The sequence below is a fragment of the Drosophila subpulchrella genome, chromosome 3L, assembly GCF_014743375.2.
Source record: "Drosophila subpulchrella strain 33 F10 #4 breed RU33 chromosome 3L, RU_Dsub_v1.1 Primary Assembly, whole genome shotgun sequence".
Taxonomy (NCBI): Eukaryota; Metazoa; Arthropoda; class Insecta; order Diptera; family Drosophilidae; genus Drosophila; species Drosophila subpulchrella.
This window is the reverse complement of record NC_050612.1, coordinates 11,032,752-11,052,510: the sequence shown is the minus strand read 5'-3', so window position 1 is coordinate 11,052,510 and position 19,759 is coordinate 11,032,752. Positions and strand designations below refer to the sequence as shown.

Sequence of the window (19,759 nt, the reverse complement as noted above, 5' to 3'; positions counted from 1 at the left end):
CAATACCTATAGATTGACCCAAAAAAAAAGTTTGCCACGCCCACTTTAACGTCCACAATCTTGCTTTGCTTCTTGCATTTCTCCATCTCCCTTTAGCTTAGTATCGGGTATCTGATAGTCGAGGTACTCGACTATATCTGATATCTGATATATATCTGATAAACTGAGGCACACAGCCGCAAGACAGACCGTTTTGAGCAGCTTACAATATAGGCTAACAATCCCCATAATTTTTCGGAAAAATAATTTTTTACCTATTTTTGCATGATGGCCTCATACTTTTGGCTCCGAAAAAAAACAACTTCGACGCTTATTCAAAATTTCTTGATTTTCGACACCAGGCGAACATAATCCGTAGCAAGTGGCTGCTGGGACTTAACTTTTCAGACATTCTGTAAAACAACCTTTATTTGGCCAAAGCTTTATAAATTTAATCAAAAACCCCTACAATGAAATTAAAAAGTCAATAGAAATAAGAAATCCAAAATACTTTATTGCTCGTAGAAAAAACTGTCAAATAGGTAGGTTTCGTAGTGTCAGACACCGGGCGAACATAACGTTTAGCAGGTCAATTGGAGATGACCTTGTGATTGCTTCCTTTTGGCACGGCCTAACCAAATACATAGGACTTAACTGTTATTTCGTGTAGATCGTGACAAACTCGTGATACGGCCATCTCTAGTCTGCGCTTAGCTTTCAACTAACGGTCTTTTCTAATGGAGATCGATTTCTATTGGTCTGTTGGGAAGGGGATATATGGAAAGGGCCGCCATTTTGAAAAATAACGGTTCTATAAATTAGCTTATAGCTACCAACTTTCACTTGCTATAATTTCTGTTTGCCTGGGGCCTGAGAGCCACAAATCCATCAGTTTGACTGAAAAAAGTTACGAAGCTCTTCCATATGTTGAAGATAATTGGCGATTTTGCAATTTCAAACACACCAGTTGAACAGGAACATTCATATCAACGATCAGATTTTAAGCCTTTACTAGAGGTGTGCCCACTTAAAATATGTAAGGTCTTTGTTGCCTATCAAGCGGGTGCCCATCTCTAGTCCGCTTATACTAAACTAATGGTTGTCTTCCAGATAGAAAATGTTATTATTATGCAAATGTTTAGGATTTTTGTTTCGTCCATATCGTGACACGTCCATAGTTGCTCATCTCTAGTCTGCGCTTTGTTCTCAACTAACGGTTGTGTCCCATGGCGATAGATTCTTATTGGTCAATGGGGGAGGGGAAGTATGGAATGGGCCGCCATTTTGAAAATTAACAGTTATTTAAGTTCACCTTTAGCTACCAGCTGTCACTGGCTAAGTTTTCTGTTTGCCTGGTATCTGAGAGCCATAAATCCAGCATTTTGACAGAAAATGTATTACGAATCCTTTTAATTTATTAAAGTAAATTTGCGATTTTTAAATTTCAAAGGTGAGCAGGAAAATTTGTAGGTGGCCAACGAGTAGTTTTAAAAGCCTATCTAGAGGTGTGCCACTTCAAAATATGTGCAGGCTTTGTTGCCGATCAAGCTATTGCCCATCTCTAGTTTGCTTATACTAAACTAACGGTTGTCTTCCAGTAAGAATGCTACGGAATATGTTGCCAATAAATTAGCGGTTAAACTCGCAGTGCAGATCAATTTCGTCAGAAAATACATCCATTTTAAATTCCTAAAGCGCCTAGATGTACGCATAAAATATGTTCGGGTTTTTTTTTGCCAGAAATTGTCAAAAATTAAAGCTTAGGAGCCGTCGGAGCTGAGCCATCGGGCTTGGACAGCTTCTCAATGCTATTTTGAATGGGCTCTACACAAGCAAACATGTATGTACGAGTATTTCTTTACCTTCCCAAATATACTTGATTGAAACACAAAACGCATTTCATATTCAGTAAATTATGAATTATTTATTGGGCTTCTACAGTGAAATATGATTTAAATCTAATGTATATGTGAAATAAAATGTATTTTACGCACGGTTAAATCGTGAGTTTACGAGACAGAGTCAATACTCTTGGGAAATTCATTATGTTTGAATTCATCGGTTATCTGGATCTCGTCAAAATGCGTTAATAATAGTTTATGTTATACAGTTTTTTTCTGTATTAGGGGTAGATTCAAAAGTCCCCCAAGCGGTATTACACATATATACGTCATTTTGAATATATGATATAGCAAGCATTGCGGTTTCGTTAGATCCGTTTAAAGGTCGAAAGAGTCATTCTACGAGTGCTCTGTACGAGAGCCCCTTGAGTTAGTCAATAGTAGTCAATGGGTGTGGTGAATTCGTTGACTGTTTGTTCTCCGTTTCCGTTTCCGGTCTGCGTTCTTCAGTCCTCGTAGTTCTTGTGGCATTCCGTTAAGAGAGTGTTGCTGTGGTGGTGGTTGCTGTTGTTCTTGTTGTTTGGTCATTAGTTGGTTGGTTGTAAGTTGGTGGTGGTCAGTTCAACTGTTTTTTATCGGACTGTATTCTCAAGTTAGTTACGTACTCGTACATTGCGTTCTCTGTAAGTTCTTGGTTGTCAGTGGGTCTGTGGAGATAGAAAGATAAAAGTGGTTTGGCTTATTATGTTCCCGCTCAGTGGCGGCATAGATATCGTCATTGGCCAACCGGTGCACGGGGTAAGTACCATACTATTCGCTTGGTCGAAAAGAAGTGTATGTACACAAGCGTTAAGCGAATGCGTAAGTTAAATCGTTAAGAGGTTTCGGTTTGGAGTTTGCACAACTACTTACCTCGGACCACGGCACACACTCATTCCAAATAGGGATACATTAATAGATACAAGAATTATGCTTTCTCAACTAGCTACTTACACTCAGTTACGCCTTAGACGTTTTCGCCCACCGTCATCGCCGTCGGATCCATTGCGCTCCTCCGCCTCCATGACCTGAAATAGGATTGAAATAAAATGCCATTACTGAAAGAAGAAACTTTCCATATTTATAGACTCCAAAAAGGTTATATATAAATTTGATTTGGTGGATTTCAAGTAAAAAGCGAGTTCAAAGTTCATACCTTAATTTTAGTGCCGCATATTTCGGCGCCATTTAGAGTGTCAATGGCCAACTGGGCACTCTCAGTCTCCGCAAACTTGACGTAGCCGCAGTTCTTGTTCGGCAGTAGATAGACGTCGATCAGTCCCGACCAGCAGGAGAATATGTTTTTCAAAATCGAAAGCGGTAAATTCTGAATAGTAAAAGGGAACGTTTATAACTAGTGTCAATTGGACACAGTACAGTAGTACCTACCGCTGAGAGCACAATGAACAGACGCTGTGCCACCTGGGCGTCGGGTGAGGCCAGTGGCTCAGTTGGGGGCAAGGGCACATTGCAGATGGCATCCTTATTGGTGCGCTCTAAAATGAAAAACCACAAAATTTTAGATACTATATACAGCAACATTAATCATGCATTTCAAGCCCAGCCAATTTAAGATAGTAATCCAATTAAAAGTGCTTAATAAATGGCTACAGGTAATGGCGCGGCCTAAGACCCTTATAAGATTTAACTCGCGTACTGTCTATAAAGGATGTGTCGATTCGAGCCGAGCTCATTCCATTAACTTTGACAATGATGCGTTCGCCCGCGGGATATTCCAGGCCATGAAGTTTATCCCTACAGAAAAGAGATATTACTGTGGGTTTCAAAATGTCTGTAGAGCTAGATTTACTTCGCATAAATAGCAGCTTCTGGGTTGTTGTACACTACTAGGACTTCATTGGCGCGCGGTCCACCTGTGAAGGATAGTACAAGTAGCTTTAAATGCTTGCAGAGCCAAAACTAGAGGGATAACTCACTTTCCCGAATAATTTGGCAGTGATCTAGACCGGGAATGATATCGAAGAGTCGCCAAAGCTGATCCTGGTTGACGCAGTTGCTGACGATTACCTCGAGGCACGAGGGCTGGGCCACTGGGACATTCTGCATGCGTAAAAAGGCCGACATGTCGTTGTTCTGGGACACATTCCAGTCGTTGTTGTAGCTGCCGTTGTTGCCGCCATCCCTGCCATTTCCTCCGCCATTGAAATTGGAATTGCCACGTCCCGAGCCACTGAATAAGGGATTATCCTCGGAGGGACGACCGTATTGGTCCTTCTGTGAGCGAGTAGAACCCTTCGGTTCGGCAAACACAGCCTTATACTTGGCCGAGCAGTTCTCAAAGGCCACAGCTGCATGGTAGAACCTGTCAATTTAGAAATAGATTAGTCAGGCCTGAAGACGTTGCATAACGCTGCATTTGCCACGAACTTGGTGAAGCGGACATAGCCGAAACCCTTGGGACTGCCATTATTCTTCTCCTTGACAATTGTGACGTGTTCCACCTCGCCCCATTGGGAGAACTCTTCGCGGATGTCCTCCTCGGTGGCCGTTTTGGGGATCACTATGAACAGTCTCACATACTTTTCCTGCTCGTTTTCAGACTTATTCGAGCCCTGATTGCGGCTGAAAAGTTGGAGGATTAGGGATTAGGCCATTCTTGCGGGTATAACCAATAACAAATCTTACTTGGCTGCCACGAGGACTTTCAGGGTGCGGTCCAAGTTGCCGATGGTCTTGCCGTTCATCTCCTCCTGCGCCTTGGCCGCATCAGAGGTCTTGGAGAACTTCACGTAGGCGATTCCCTTGTTCTCCTGAGTGTGCTTGTCCTTCACCACCCAAATGTCCTCGATATCCCCGTACGACGAAAAAGCCTCGCGGAAGTCCTCCTCCGAGTGGGCTTTGTTGCAAATGATGAACAGCCGCGACATCGGCGGATCGTCGTCGTTGGAAAACTCCTCTCGACCGCCACGCCCTCCACCGCTGCGAGATTGGGATCTGAAGTCCGACATGGTTCTGTTCTACTTTATGCTTGGATAACTTTTCAATTAACTTCACTTTTTCCTCTTTGCAAATTGATGGCCGTATACACAAAATCTAGTGATGGACGTTACTCGATGAATGTGAGACCGCAAAACCATCGATAAGTTCTACTCATATTCTTTTTATACCAATTTATTTATTCAAAAAATACCAAACATATGACGAGTGGGCAAACAAATTTATAACGCCCTCTTTCGAGCGTTCTTATTTCCATTGAGAGATATTTTTGTTGCCTAATCTGAACTTCAAGGATTCACGCCCTTCAGATTTTGTAGACCTCCAGATCGTCGGCCAAATGCTCGTTTTCTCTGGACTTCTTGAACTGCCGCTTCTTATTGGCCGCCTTCTTGGGATTGGGAACGAGTTTCTTGAGGCCATGATCCTGCATGAGCGCCACTGTTTCTGGAACTCTTCGTCCACCTGAATGGAAATAAAATAAATTTAATTTAATTTCAATAAAACTGGATCTAAAGTAAACATATTACTAATAGATTTAGGTTAAATGCGAAATAAATTTAAATTAAATTTTAGACCATTTTTGGTCTTGCTAACAAATTACGCTTTTATAACATAATTTAAAGTATGTAAGCCCTTAATCTAGCTTTATTTCGCTTTATTACTTACAGTTTTTTGATTACTATTACAAACTCACCAAAAAGTTAGCGGTCCTATCGTTGTAGAATTTAAACTTTTTTGTCAATGGGTCTAATGATGAAAAATATTTCGGCAGCTCGGTTTTTCAGGACCTTTAAAAGTAAAATGCCACTCAGGCCATTTAAATCGTATTGTTTCAACAGGCGCTTCATGGTTTTGCCATCCTTGATTTTGTAGACTGGCTTGAAACTGAACTTGGTGCCACAGGGACACCTTTGGATTGTTGAATAAAATACAACTAATATTCTGAACGAATTGGCCAATGTCCAGTTGGTTGGTCTCTTCAATGGTCAGTGGATGATCATCGGAGGACGCATTTTTCGCTGCGAATCATCGCTGGGTGGCGGTGGAGCCAGTCCATCGGGCTTGGATTTCGTCTCGATGCAATTTTGAATGGGTATTACACATGCAAACATGTATTTTTAGGTTACCCCAAATATAATTGAAACACACAAAACGCAATACGTATTCCATAAAAAACGATTTATTTATTGGGCTTCTACAGTAAAATATGAGTTAAATCTAATATATGAAAAGAAATGTATTTTAGGCACGGCTAATTCGTGACTTTACGAGACAGAGTCAATACTCTTGAGAAATTCAATATGTTTGTTTATGTTATACAGTTTTTTTCTGTATTACGGGTAAATTCAAAAGTCCCCCAAGCGGTATGTTTACACATATATGTATTCGTCATTTTGATTATATGATATAGCAAGCATTGCGTGTTCGTTAGATCTGTTTAAAGGTCGAAAGAGTTGTTATACGAGAGCCCCTTGAGTTAGTCAATAGTAGTCAATTGGTATGGTGAATTCGTTGACTGTTCGTTCTCCGTTTCCGGTCTGCGTCTGCGTTGCTGTGGTGGTGGTTGTTGTTGTTCTTGTTGTTTGGTTATTAGTCGGTTGGTTGTAAGTTAATGTGGTGTTGCTCAGTTCAACTGTTTTTTATCGGACTGTATTCTCAAGTTAGTTACGTACTCGTACATTGCGTTCTCTGTAAGTTCTTGGTTGTCAGTGGCTCTGTGGAGATAGGAAGAAAGAGTGGTTTGGCTTATTATGTTCCCGCTCAGTGGCGGCATAGATATCGTCATTGGCCAACCGGTGCACAGGGTAAGTACCATACTATTCGCTTGGTCGAACAGAAGTGTCTGCACACAAGCGTTAAGCGAATGCGTCAGTTAAATCGTTAAGAGGTTTCGGTTTGGAGTTTGCACAACTACTTACCTCGGACCACGGCACACACTCGTTCCAAATATGGCTACATATAGATACAAGAATTATGCTTTCTCAACTAGCTACTTACACTCAGTTACGCCTTAGACGTTTTCGCCCACCGTCATCGCCGTCGGATCCATTGCGCTCCTCCGCCTCCATGACCTGAAATAGGATTGAAAGTGATTTAATACTCAATTGATGCGCAAATAAAATGTCATTACTGAAAGATGCAACTTTTCCATATATAAAGACTCCAACAAGTTATAAAAAATGTGATTTGGGGGAATTCATGTAAAAAGGGACTTCAAAGTTCATACCTTAATTTTAGTGCCGCATATTTCGGCGCCATTTAGAGTGTCAATGGCCAACTGGGCACTCTCAGTCTCCGCAAACTTGACGTAGCCGCAGTTCTTGTTCGGCAGTAGATAGACGTCAATCAGTCCCGACCAGCAGGAGAATACGTTTTTCAAGATCGAAAGCGGTAAATTCTGAATTGTAAAAGGGAACGTTTATAACTAGTGTCAATTGGACACAGTACAGTAGTACCTACCGCTGAGAGCACAATGAACAGACGCTGTGCCACCTGGGCGTCGGGCGAGGCCAGTGGCTGAGTTGTGGGCAAGGGCACATTGCAGATGGCCTCCTTTTTGGTGCGCTCTATAATGAAAAACCACAACATTTTAGATACTATATACAGCAACATTAATCATGCATTTCAAGCCCAGACAATTTAAGATAGTAAACCAATTAAAAGTGCTTAATAAATGGCTACAGGTAATGGCGCGGCCTAAGACCCTTATAAAATTTAACTCGCGTACTGTCTATAAAGGATGTGTCGATTCGAGCCGAGCTCATTCCATTAACTTTGACAATTATGCGTTCGCCCGCGGGATATTCCAGGCCATGAAGTTTATCCCTACAGAAAAGAGATATTAATATGGGTTTCAAAATGTCTATAGAGCTAGATTTACTTTGCATAAATAGCAGCTTCCGGGTTGTTGTACACTACTAGGACTTCATTGGCGCGCGGTCCACCTGTGAAGGATAGTACAAGTAGTTTTAAATGCTTGCAGAGCCAAAATTAGAGGGATAACTCACTTTCCCGAATAATTTGGCAGTGATCTAGACCAGGAATGATGTCGAAGAGTCGCCAAAGCTGATCCTGGTTGACGCAGTCGCTGACGATTACCTCGAGGCACGAGGGCTGGGCCACTGGGACATTTTGCATGCGTAGAAAGGCCGACATGTCGTTGTTCTGCGACACATTCCAGTCGTTGTTGTCCCTGCCATTTCCTCCGCCATTGAAATTGGAATTGCCACGTCCCGAATCACTGAACAAGGGATTATCCTCGGAGGGACGACCGTATTGGTCTTTCTGTGAGCGAATAGAACCCTTTGGTTCGGCAAACACAGCCTTATACTTGGCCGAGCAGTTCTCAAAGGCCACAGCTGCATGGTAGAACCTGTCAATTAAGATATAGATTAGTCAGGCCTGAAGACGTTGCATAACGCTGCATTTGCCACGCACTTGGTGAAGCGAACATAGCCGAAACCCTTGGGACTGCCATTATTCTTCTCCTTGACAATTGTGACGTGTTCCACCTCGCCCCATTGGGAGAACTCTTCGCGGATGTCCTCCTCGGTGGCCGTTTTGGGGATCACTATGAACAGTCTTACATACTTTTCCTGCTCGTTTTCAGACTTATTCGAGCCCTGATTGCGGCTGAAAAGTTGGAGGAAATGATTAGGCCCTGCTTGCGGGTATAACCAATAACTAATCTTACTTGGCTGCCACGAGGACTTTCAGGGTGCGGTCCAAGTTGCCGATGGTCTTGCCGTTCATCTCCTCCTGCGCCTTGGCCGCATCAGAGGTCTTGGAGAACTTCACGTAGGCGATTCCCTTGTTCTCCTGAGTGTGCTTGTCCTTCACCACCCAAATGTCCTCGATATCCCCGTACGACGAAAAAGCCTCGCGGAAGTCCTCCTCCGAGTGGGCTTTGTTGCAAATGATGAACAGCCGCGACATCGGCGGATCGTCGTCGTTGGAAAACTCCTCTCGACCGCCACGCCCTCCACCGCTGCGAGATTGGGATCTGAAGTCCGACATGGTTCTGTTCTACTTTATGCTTGGATAACTTTTCAATTAACTTCACTTTTTCCTCTTTGCAAATTAATGGCCGTATACACAAAATCTAGTGATGGACGTTACTCGATGAATGTGAGACCGCAAAACCATCGATAAGTTCTACTCATATACTTTTTATACCAATTTATTTATTCAAAAAATACCAAACATATGACGAGTGGGCAAACAAATTTATAACGCCCTCTTTCGAGCGTTCTTATTTCCATTGAGAGATATTTTTGTTGCCTAATCTGAACTTCAAGGATTCACGCCCTTCAGATTTTGTAGACCTCCAGATCGTCGGCCAAATGCTCGTTTTCTCTGGACTTCTTGAACTGCCGCTTCTTATTGGCCGCCTTCTTGGGATTGGGAACGAGTTTCTTGAGGCCATGATCCTGCATGAGCGCCACTGTTTCTGGAACTCTTCGTCCACCTGAATGGAAATAAAATAAATTTAATTTAATTTCAATAAAACTGGATCTAAAGTAAACATATTACTAATAGATTTAGGTTAAATGCGAAATAAATTTAAATTAAATTTTAGACCATTTTTGGTCTTGCTAACAAATTACGCTTTTATAACATAATTTAAAGTATGTAAGCCCTTAATCTAGCTTTATTTCGCTTTATTACTTACAGTTTTTTGATTACTATTACAAACTCACCAAAAAGTTAGCGGTCCTATCGTTGTAGAATTTAAACTTTTTTGTCAATGGGTCTAATGATGAAAAATATTTCGGCAGCTCGGTTTTTCAGGACCTTTAAAAGTAAAATGCCACTCAGGCCATTTAAATCGTATTGTTTCAACAGGCGCTTCATGGTTTTGCCATCCTTGATTTTGTAGACTGGCTTGAAACTGAACTTGGTGCCACAGGGACACCTTTGGATTGTTGAATAAAATACAACTAATATTCTGAACGAATTGGCCAATGTCCAGTTGGTTGGTCTCTTCAATGGTCAGTGGATGATCATCGGAGGACGCATTTTTCGCTGCGAATCATCGCTGGGTGGCGGTGGAGCCAGTCCATCGGGCTTGGATTTCGTCTCGATGCAATTTTGAATGGGTATTACACATGCAAACATGTATTTTTAGGTTACCCCAAATATAATTGAAACACACAAAACGCAATACGTATTCCATAAAAAACGATTTATTTATTGGGCTTCTACAGTAAAATATGAGTTAAATCTAATATATGAAAAGAAATGTATTTTAGGCACGGCTAATTCGTGACTTTACGAGACAGAGTCAATACTCTTGAGAAATTCAATATGTTTGTTTATGTTATACAGTTTTTTTCTGTATTACGGGTAAATTCAAAAGTCCCCCAAGCGGTATGTTTACACATATATGTATTCGTCATTTTGATTATATGATATAGCAAGCATTGCGTGTTCGTTAGATCTGTTTAAAGGTCGAAAGAGTTGTTATACGAGAGCCCCTTGAGTTAGTCAATAGTAGTCAATTGGTATGGTGAATTCGTTGACTGTTCGTTCTCCGTTTCCGGTCTGCGTCTGCGTTGCTGTGGTGGTGGTTGTTGTTGTTCTTGTTGTTTGGTTATTAGTCGGTTGGTTGTAAGTTAATGTGGTGTTGCTCAGTTCAACTGTTTTTTATCGGACTGTATTCTCAAGTTAGTTACGTACTCGTACATTGCGTTCTCTGTAAGTTCTTGGTTGTCAGTGGCTCTGTGGAGATAGGAAGAAAGAGTGGTTTGGCTTATTATGTTCCCGCTCAGTGGCGGCATAGATATCGTCATTGGCCAACCGGTGCACGGGGTAAGTACCATACTATTCGCTTGGTCGAACAGAAGTGTCTGCACACAAGCGTTAAGCGAATGCGTCAGTTAAATCGTTAAGAGGTTTCGGTTTGGAGTTTGCACAACTACTTACCTCGGACCACGGCACACACTCATTCCAAATATGGCTACATATAGATACAAGAATTATGCTTTCTCAACTAGCTACTTACACTCAGTTACGCCTTAGACGTTTTCGCCCACCGTCATCGCCGTCGGATCCATTGCGCTCCTCCGCCTCCATGACCTGAAATAGGATTGAAAGTGATTTAATACTCAATTGATGCGCAAATAAAATGTCATTACTGAAAGATGCAACTTTTCCATATATAAAGACTCCAACAAGTTATAAAAAATGTGATTTGGGGGAATTCATGTAAAAAGGGACTTCAAAGTTCATACCTTAATTTTAGTGCCGCATATTTCGGCGCCATTTAGAGTGTCAATGGCCAACTGGGCACTCTCAGTCTCCGCAAACTTGACGTAGCCGCAGTTCTTGTTCGGCAGTAGATAGACGTCAATCAGTCCCGACCAGCAGGAGAATACGTTTTTCAAGATCGAAAGCGGTAAATTCTGAATTGTAAAAGGGAACGTTTATAACTAGTGTCAATTGGACACAGTACAGTAGTACCTACCGCTGAGAGCACAATGAACAGACGCTGTGCCACCTGGGCGTCGGGCGAGGCCAGTGGCTGAGTTGTGGGCAAGGGCACATTGCAGATGGCCTCCTTTTTGGTGCGCTCTATAATGAAAAACCACAACATTTTAGATACTATATACAGCAACATTAATCATGCATTTCAAGCCCAGACAATTTAAGATAGTAAACCAATTAAAAGTGCTTAATAAATGGCTACAGGTAATGGCGCGGCCTAAGACCCTTATAAAATTTAACTCGCGTACTGTCTATAAAGGATGTGTCGATTCGAGCCGAGCTCATTCCATTAACTTTGACAATTATGCGTTCGCCCGCGGGATATTCCAGGCCATGAAGTTTATCCCTACAGAAAAGAGATATTAATATGGGTTTCAAAATGTCTATAGAGCTAGATTTACTTTGCATAAATAGCAGCTTCCGGGTTGTTGTACACTACTAGGACTTCATTGGCGCGCGGTCCACCTGTGAAGGATAGTACAAGTAGTTTTAAATGCTTGCAGAGCCAAAATTAGAGGGATAACTCACTTTCCCGAATAATTTGGCAGTGATCTAGACCAGGAATGATGTCGAAGAGTCGCCAAAGCTGATCCTGGTTGACGCAGTCGCTGACGATTACCTCGAGGCACGAGGGCTGGGCCACTGGGACATTTTGCATGCGTAGAAAGGCCGACATGTCGTTGTTCTGCGACACATTCCAGTCGTTGTTGTCCCTGCCATTTCCTCCGCCATTGAAATTGGAATTGCCACGTCCCGAATCACTGAACAAGGGATTATCCTCGGAGGGACGACCGTATTGGTCTTTCTGTGAGCGAATAGAACCCTTTGGTTCGGCAAACACAGCCTTATACTTGGCCGAGCAGTTCTCAAAGGCCACAGCTGCATGGTAGAACCTGTCAATTAAGATATAGATTAGTCAGGCCTGAAGACGTTGCATAACGCTGCATTTGCCACGCACTTGGTGAAGCGAACATAGCCGAAACCCTTGGGACTGCCATTATTCTTCTCCTTGACAATTGTGACGTGTTCCACCTCGCCCCATTGGGAGAACTCTTCGCGGATGTCCTCCTCGGTGGCCGTTTTGGGGATCACTATGAACAGTCTTACATACTTTTCCTGCTCGTTTTCAGACTTATTCGAGCCCTGATTGCGGCTGAAAAGTTGGAGGAAATGATTAGGCCCTGCTTGCGGGTATAACCAATAACTAATCTTACTTGGCTGCCACGAGGACTTTCAGGGTGCGGTCCAAGTTGCCGATGGTCTTGCCGTTCATCTCCTCCTGGGCCTTGGCCGCATCAGAGGTCTTGGAGAACTTAACGTAGGCGATTCCCTTGTTCTCCTGAGTGTGCTTGTCCTTCACCACCCAAATGTCCTCGATATCCCCGTACGGCGAAAAAGCCTCGCGGAAGTCCTCCTCCGAGTGGGCTTTGTTGCAAATGATGAACAGCCGCGACATCGGCGGATCATCGTCGTTGGAAAAATCCTCTCGACCGCCACGCCCTCCACCGCTGCGAGATTGGGATCTGAAGTCCGACATGGTTCTGTTCTACTTTCTGCTTGGATAACTTTTCAATTAACTTCACTTTTTCCTCTTTGCCACTTGATGGTATACACAAAATCTAGTGATGGACGTTACTCGATGAATGTGTGACCGCGAGACCATCGATAAATTCTACTCAGCAGCTCTGAGAAATATACTTTTTATACCAAATATACAACATTTTTTTTCAAACGGTCAAGTTGAAAAAATTTAAGAAGTAACGGCTTAAACGGTAGTACAAAATTTACTATTTTGAAACAAAATTACAGAAATAATCAAATAAAAAAGAAACTTTTTATAGTTCTTAAACTAAAATTTGTGATATCAAAGATCCTATACCTTTTTGCAAAGGGTGTCAAGTAAACGAAAGATGGACAACGTGGGCGTTTGGTCTGTGTCACCAGCTGATCGCACCTTCGACATCATACTTATTATCTTAAGAAGGACTCTTCTGAGATTCTTACTGTTCCACCGGGAATAATAATCAAGTCGGTTTTCATAGTTGCTTTGTAAATGGGGAGTTTAAATAAAGCTCCTGATAGCTAAACGGTTATCATATCTTGCTGAATATTATTTCGTCCACATACGAAAAATAAAGAGGTAAACTGAACTGAAACAATTTAAACGCAATATGGAGGAGACAATTTGCTGTAACTTACCCATTTAAAGGTAAGAACCAGAAGTTTGGAATTTATTAACGTACCCATATATTCCATATTCCATTCTAGTAACTTTATGTTTTAACAGATCTCTTTCATCATGGGCTTGTCCTGGATCCTGGATACTATTTATAATCTTAATAACATTTTATATATAAAACCAAGATTGTGGAGGCGCTTGCTGTTGCTCAACTTTATTTCAAAAGCAGTTAGTATTTTGTAATTAAGATGGCGTTTCGAGTAAACCATTTGCTGTTCCAAATTTGTATTTCGATACAGGAAAAATCATATAAATATACACAGTGTTTATTATCCTCCCAAGATGACCAACCCAAGTTAGGTAATATTGACCAAATAGATAATGCCCCTTAATGACAGCTGCCAAATGACTTTCTACCTGCAGACCTCAGAAAATCTACCTGTTCCACAAATATAATTTAAAACCATCTGTCTACGCCCTCAACTCTTCAGTAACAATTGGCCTCTCATCATGAAACTACTTGGGAAAATCATAATTTTCTTATCATTTTGGCAACTAGCTCTTGCTAGCATGGCAGAAATGCGAAGAAAATCGCACACTGAAGAATTTGAGGGCATGTCGGCCTTGTTCAGAGCCATGTCTTCTTCGCCAAACGATGGATACACCTACAACTGGAGCGTGGTCTCGTTTTCAACCGATGGCCAACCAGATTCCGGACTAAACTGCACTGTTTTGTATCTTGATCAGTGCACATCCTGGAATAGATGTCGTCAGACCTGCCTGAAAACCGGAGCCACCAGCTATAGGTGGTTCCATGATGGCTGTTGCGAATGTGTGGGCGAGCACTGCATGAACTATGGCATCAACGAGAGCAGATGTCGACTATGTCCTGAACCGGGATTCGAGGATGAGGAGGATTGAAAGTTTGTTATACTAAAAGTAATCCAACAAAAAACCTTTGCAACACCTTCAGTATCGACAAAACAGTTGTAAAATAGAGATTTATTTTTATTTAATTTAAAAATTTTAATTTAAAACTGGTAACTTATAGATAAATGAATACAAATATATTTAATTAAATATTTTGAATGCGCTTTTATTCGTTTCTTTCCTACTGTTAAGATATTTTGTTAGTCGTTAAGGGGTGTAATTTATTAATTAAGATGCAATGATTTATTGATTAAAAGGCAATGATTTTATAAGTGGCAAAAAGTTTATATATTCAAAAAAAAAATTTTTTTAAATTGTTGGTCTGTCAAAATAAAATAACGGATTTTTTTAAAATAATTTCCAGTATTGTAAAATGCCACATTTCAAAAATCCCCTGGTGCACGTGCTGCCAACGCCCTGGTTTTGAACAGCTTGCCATCCCTGGTTGTTGTCATTCGAACTCCACGTTGTTTTGCATTTTCACTTATTTTAATTGTTTTTTATATTATTAAAACCAAGCCAAATGGGTCGCAAGTTCCAGAATAAGAAAAAGAAGGCGGCACCACAGCTGGAGATTGTGCCACTGGATGAAAATCCACCACTGCCGCCACAGCGATCCTCAGACGATGTGGTGCCCAAAAAGGCATGTACTGCGACTTCTCAAAACCTACAGTTTATTAACTAAAAACCAAATTTGTAACTACAGGAAAAGTGGGTGAACAAACAGCGCGTGCTGGTCTTTTCCGCCCGTGGTATCAGCCACCGGGACCGGCATCTAATGAAGGACATCAAGACCCTGATGCCACACCACCGCACCGAGTCCAAAATGGAGCGCTCCAAAACATTATCGGTGGTCAACGAAATGTGCGAGATGAAACACTGCAACAAGGCCCTGCTCTTCGAGGGTCGCCGCAAAAAGGATCTGTACATGTGGGTGTCCAATACCGCGGGCTCCACTGGCCCATCGGCCAAGTTCCTCATCGAGAACATCCACACAATGGCCGAACTGAAGATGACGGGCAATTGCTTGCGAGGATCGCGTCCCCTACTCTCCTTCGACTCCAAATTCGACGAGTTGCCGCACCTTAAGCTGCTCAAGGAGATGTTCGTGCAGACCTTTTCGGTGCCCAATCATCATCCCAAGAGCCAGCCCTTCGTGGACCATGTGTTCACCTTCACTTACCTGGACAACCGCATTTGGTTCAGGAATTTCCAGATTCTCTCTGAAGACGGTGGCCTGTCCGAGGTGGGACCGCGTTATGTGATGAATCCTGTGAAAATATTCGATGGATCCTTCACGGGAAAAACCATTTGGGAGAATCCCGACTACGTGAGTCCGGCTAAACAGCGACAGATGCTCAAGAAGGCTGCTAAGGACAAGTACGTGAACCGAGTGGAGCAGAAGGTCAAGCACGAGGCCACTCGGCCGGTCAGAGCCTACGATGGCGTTGATAATGACGAGCTCTTCGAGGACGATGATCCCGTAGAGACGGCCAAGATTCTGGCCGCGATAGCCAAGAAGAAGAAGGAGGAAGCTGCCAAGCAAACACCGAAATCGGCGCTGACCAAGAAGATCAAGGAAAAGCAATTGAAGGCCGTCAAAGAAGTTATCGAAAGAAAGAAGGCAAGAACCACTAAACGTGTGAAAAAGGTTTAAACACCTAATTTTACATTTAGATACAAAACGATTAAACTTTATGAATACGTTTACAAACTGTGCATCCTAAGTTTGAATATATCAATAGACAAGATTACCAGTAATTATTAGTCCCACTGTTCTTCTTTGTACGTCGCGACGGAGTTATGGTATGTATATATATAAATATTAACATCCTAATGAGATGTGCGTTGAGTTTCGGGGGGTTTTCTGGGACTGGAATAAAGGATTAGCGAAAGCATCTGGCTGCCTCTTAGAGCTACTCGGGCGACATGGGAGCCACCTCGGGATCGGACGGGGGGAGTCGTGTAATACTGAATGGCTGCTTGTTGATGGGCATCATTTGGACCACCTCGATGGGCGGTTCCTCTCCAGGCTGCAGCGGCTCCTCACCCACCAGCTTGGCCAGGTTGCTCTGCGCCCATCGACCAGACCGACCATTCAGGGCCTTATCCTCGCAGACGCACAGGAACAGGGTGTCCACGACCATCTGTCGGAGATTCATTAGTCAGACTAAGTGATTTATATGCTAAATAGGATTACTTACCTCAAATAGCGATAGTATGATGTGAGCAATGAAGAAGGAGAATATTATTATGATTATGACGGGGGCCATGTAAAAGTTTAGACCGGGCTTGTCCTTGAGCAAAACGATTCCAATAAGGCCGGAGAGAGCGGCCACCACAACCTTTCCCAGGAAGAGGATGAAGTCGCCCACGCTGTTGATGGTGGCCACTTGTAAGACATTCGTGGCCATGGCATTCCAGGCCTTAAAATGAAAATGTGATTAAAATCATAGGACAGTTGAGGATTTTTCCATGGTAAACTTACAATGCCAGCGGCGGGACAAAAGTTAATGGACTCAATGGCCACCACAGTGTAGGCATTGTGATTTAAGAAGCGAATGAACTTCTCCAGCAGCCAAAATCCACATATACAACACTTCAAGCAGCAGGCGGCACACTCCGATCCCTTGTCCTCGCCTTTTTTCAATCTGAAATATTATATTTTATTAGTTAAGAATGGGAAGAATATTTCAAGAGAATATAATCAACTCACTTGGCATACAAATATGTGAGTATCAAGCGGGGAATCTTGAAAATAGTGATGACAAAGGATCCCTTGGCCACCGTGCCCAAATGATACTTGACCAGTTTGCCAATGGCGTAAATCGTGGGTGTTGTCGTGGGCTTTTCAAAGTACCAGAAGGCCACAGCTGCGGCCAATGCAAACTGCTGGCAGGCGAAAATAAACTCAACCGTCCAAATAAGACCCACCACATAGATCCAGAACATACTGCGAAGGGCACCAGCATCGGCATATTCTACGCGCGAATTGGCTATTTAAAAAACACATTAGATTATTTTTCCGGAAGTAAAATTGAAATTATCTGTAGAATGGTTTATCTTTGTATATACAATTTAGATCCAAAAGTCGTGCGGAAAGAAACACAGAAATATGTACAGGAAGAGTAAAGTTCTGAGCCCTTATCACATATCACTTACTTATTCACCAAATCACATTTTAAAATAACCACAAAAATGCAAAAACGTAGATTATTTTGAATTGAGCTGCTCAAAAAACCCTGCGGAAAACGGAAATACATCATAGATATGTGCAACTACTTACTTTTCAAATCATTGGCATTGGTGTTATTAGAAACAAACAGCGCATTGGCTGGCAAAGGCTGCATGTGAGCTTTCGAGTTGTCAAACGGAGCAATAGGACTCTGGCCAGGAGAGCTGGCTGTGGCCAGGCAGATGACCACCCCGACCCAGAAGCTCAAGAAGGCTATGAGCACAAGGAAGGCAAGCAGCGGGGCAATCAAAAGTCCTGGGAGATTCATCATGCACTGGCCAGCTTCCTCAAAAAGGGCAGACAAGCCAGATAGTTTGTTTTTCAAAAAGTATATAACCACTATGAGGATTATCTGCAATAAGATATATATAAGTAGCTAATAAAAAAGTAGTTAATGATTAACTAACCATAGTTATGGTGGCCAGGACTGCCAGGGTTAAGACCGCCTGCTCGTTACGCACAAACTCCTGCAGCATGCTATACTGCGTGTTCACCCCAGTCTTATAGCGAATGTTATAGTAGGCATACCAGAGGGCCACACTTAGTGCCACACTGGCCACTATAACCAGGACACAGATGATCCAGGAGACGATGCGGGAGAGCCAGTGCATCATGGTGACCAGAGCGATGGAAATGACTAGGAAAATAAGATGTTTAGATAACATTTCTAATGAAGATTAGGGGTTCCCTTACGCAAGGCCAGTCCACAGACCATAGCAATGATGTGCCAGGTGGAGTAGATGTCACCAACAAACTGCTGGGCCACATCCCAGTTATTGAGCATTTCGTAATAGTTTTCAATATATTTTTTAACATTCTGCCCCGTGCCCTTGGGCACACAGCGATGCAGGACAGGAGCACTGCGGAAAAATGATTAGTGTGTGAATAAAATTTGCATTTGATTCAACTCACCTCTCGTAAACGGGTAAACTAGGACACGGACCCAGGAAATTGAAGGTCTTGGCATCATCTGCCACCGTACTCAACTGCTGCATATTGTAGTCGTATGTGCAGAGCTGGCTGCCCGATTGGCTGTAGTATTCCAGCAGCTCAGTGCCCTTGGTCAAGGTTTTGGCGGGACAAGACTTGACGCATATTTTCAAGGACTTTTTCAGCTCCTTGACGTCGAAGTAGAAGAGCTCTGGCTTGTCGAGGGTATTCATGCCGGACAAAGGGAATCCCTGGAACTTTTCATTATGCTTGACGCCACAGGTATTGCCAAAGGAATCGTAGCCATTGATGATGCGCAAGGGATTGCCGTAAACAAACGAAAAGATGGCTATCACGATCTGTAATGGAAAACGGAGGTGTGCGGGTGAATAAGCAGATAGATCATAGTTAAGTCCGTGCCAACGCCCACGCCGAGCAGCGTGTCATGTCAAGGGGCATTATTATTATAATCGCTGGGGGGTGTGTGGGTACCCCTGCGAGTAGATTGACATGGAAATGCTTTCGAGGAGTGGCGTGTCCTGCAGGACAGCAAAACAGCGCTTATTGATTCGCCACATGTGGGATTTGTATGTCTTTGGCTCAGGCTAAATGTTAAATGAATGTTAAATCATCGCTTTCATTAGCAGAATTAACAATTCCGCTCATGAGACACAATGCGATGACGACACGAATGAGACATTTTCAAGTAACAAGTAGCCCGCTTTCCTCCCGCAAAAACCGCTCACACATACAGCGAAATAGCGAGAGAAGCGTTGCGCAGATTGATCTCCTAACTTTCACTTTCCCGATACACATTTCTATAGAGGGAAATCTATGGGATTACTCACCAAAAACAGCCAGAATATAATGTAAATCGCCAGCCAGCAGGTGTCCGTGCAGGACCGGTATTTAGGCCTATTGTCCTGAGCCTCCCCCTCGCCGTCCTTGCTCTCCGCACAGCCCATTTTGCACTCGGTTTACTCGGCAGGTAATTAGTGGGATTAGTTTATCTTATTACTATGGTCTTATATCTAGATTCGAGTTTTTTTTGAGGTTTGATGAGTTTGTTGAGCCACTTGTTTGTTATATTTTGATTTACAAAGTTAAGAGTGCAGGTGTGACCAGAGGATGCGCGGACAGACAATCCGAAGAATCTGCGGCCTAGCAGAAAATACTAGCATG

The 19,759-nt window shown here is 42.7% G+C and overlaps 6 protein-coding genes across 11 annotated transcripts; 2 read left to right on the top strand and 4 right to left on the bottom strand.

Annotated features, from left to right (window-relative positions):
- Window positions 1–1,881: 1,881 nt before the first annotated feature.
- LOC119555712 (RNA-binding protein 45-like) lies at window positions 1,882–4,918 on the bottom strand. 4 transcript variants are annotated; one of them, XM_037867392.1, is made up of 10 exons: window positions 4,506–4,918; window positions 4,248–4,442; window positions 3,797–4,182; window positions 3,670–3,733; window positions 3,517–3,614; window positions 3,249–3,355; window positions 3,016–3,186; window positions 2,814–2,887; window positions 2,733–2,750; window positions 1,882–2,637 (listed from the first exon to the last, which is right to left on the bottom strand). In XM_037867392.1, exons 1-8 carry the CDS (start codon window positions 4,826–4,828, stop codon window positions 2,816–2,818), a joined length of 1,416 nt encoding a protein of 471 aa, XP_037723320.1. In that variant the 5' UTR covers window positions 4,829–4,918; the 3' UTR covers window positions 1,882–2,637; window positions 2,733–2,750; window positions 2,814–2,815. The 4 variants fall into 4 exon arrangements, with proteins under 4 accessions (XP_037723320.1, XP_037723321.1, XP_037723319.1 ...); XM_037867393.1 differs by having other exon boundaries at window positions 1,882–2,527; XM_037867391.1 differs by having other exon boundaries at window positions 1,882–2,750.
- Window positions 4,919–6,182: 1,264 nt separating this feature from the next.
- Window positions 6,183–8,914, bottom strand: LOC119555713 (RNA-binding protein 45-like). Of its 2 annotated transcripts, none has more exons than XM_037867395.1 (9): window positions 8,512–8,914; window positions 8,256–8,450; window positions 7,826–8,190; window positions 7,699–7,762; window positions 7,546–7,643; window positions 7,278–7,384; window positions 7,045–7,215; window positions 6,816–6,889; window positions 6,183–6,754 (listed from the first exon to the last, which is right to left on the bottom strand). In XM_037867395.1, exons 1-8 carry the CDS (start codon window positions 8,832–8,834, stop codon window positions 6,818–6,820), a joined length of 1,395 nt encoding a protein of 464 aa, XP_037723323.1. In that variant the 5' UTR covers window positions 8,835–8,914; the 3' UTR covers window positions 6,183–6,754; window positions 6,816–6,817. The 2 variants fall into 2 exon arrangements, with proteins under 2 accessions (XP_037723323.1, XP_037723322.1); XM_037867394.1 differs by having other exon boundaries at window positions 6,183–6,532.
- A 1,274-nt stretch (window positions 8,915–10,188) lies between these two features.
- On the bottom strand, window positions 10,189–12,914 carry LOC119555714 (RNA-binding protein 45-like). 2 transcript variants are annotated; one of them, XM_037867397.1, is made up of 9 exons: window positions 12,518–12,914; window positions 12,262–12,456; window positions 11,832–12,196; window positions 11,705–11,768; window positions 11,552–11,649; window positions 11,284–11,390; window positions 11,051–11,221; window positions 10,822–10,895; window positions 10,189–10,760 (listed from the first exon to the last, which is right to left on the bottom strand). In XM_037867397.1, exons 1-8 carry the CDS (start codon window positions 12,838–12,840, stop codon window positions 10,824–10,826), a joined length of 1,395 nt encoding a protein of 464 aa, XP_037723325.1. In that variant the 5' UTR covers window positions 12,841–12,914; the 3' UTR covers window positions 10,189–10,760; window positions 10,822–10,823. The 2 variants fall into 2 exon arrangements, with proteins under 2 accessions (XP_037723325.1, XP_037723324.1); XM_037867396.1 differs by having other exon boundaries at window positions 10,189–10,538.
- A 733-nt stretch (window positions 12,915–13,647) lies between these two features.
- LOC119555112 (protein twisted gastrulation) lies at window positions 13,648–14,403 on the top strand. The gene is made up of 3 exons (XM_037866336.1): window positions 13,648–13,710; window positions 13,782–13,842; window positions 13,906–14,403. Exon 3 carries the CDS (start codon window positions 13,993–13,995, stop codon window positions 14,401–14,403), a length of 411 nt encoding a protein of 136 aa, XP_037722264.1. The 5' UTR covers window positions 13,648–13,710; window positions 13,782–13,842; window positions 13,906–13,992.
- A 439-nt stretch (window positions 14,404–14,842) lies between these two features.
- On the top strand, window positions 14,843–16,179 carry LOC119554033 (ribosome biogenesis protein BRX1 homolog). The gene is made up of 2 exons (XM_037864751.1): window positions 14,843–15,055; window positions 15,119–16,179. Exons 1-2 carry the CDS (start codon window positions 14,936–14,938, stop codon window positions 16,067–16,069), a joined length of 1,071 nt encoding a protein of 356 aa, XP_037720679.1. The 5' UTR covers window positions 14,843–14,935; the 3' UTR covers window positions 16,070–16,179.
- On the bottom strand, window positions 16,048–19,695 carry LOC119554032 (choline transporter-like 1). Its single transcript, XM_037864750.1, has 9 exons — window positions 19,426–19,695; window positions 18,560–18,936; window positions 18,341–18,507; window positions 18,055–18,284; window positions 17,699–17,999; window positions 17,129–17,408; window positions 16,901–17,063; window positions 16,617–16,838; window positions 16,048–16,559 (listed from the first exon to the last, which is right to left on the bottom strand). Exons 1-9 carry the CDS (start codon window positions 19,540–19,542, stop codon window positions 16,329–16,331), a joined length of 2,088 nt encoding a protein of 695 aa, XP_037720678.1. The 5' UTR covers window positions 19,543–19,695; the 3' UTR covers window positions 16,048–16,328.
- Window positions 19,696–19,759: the final 64 nt, after the last annotated feature.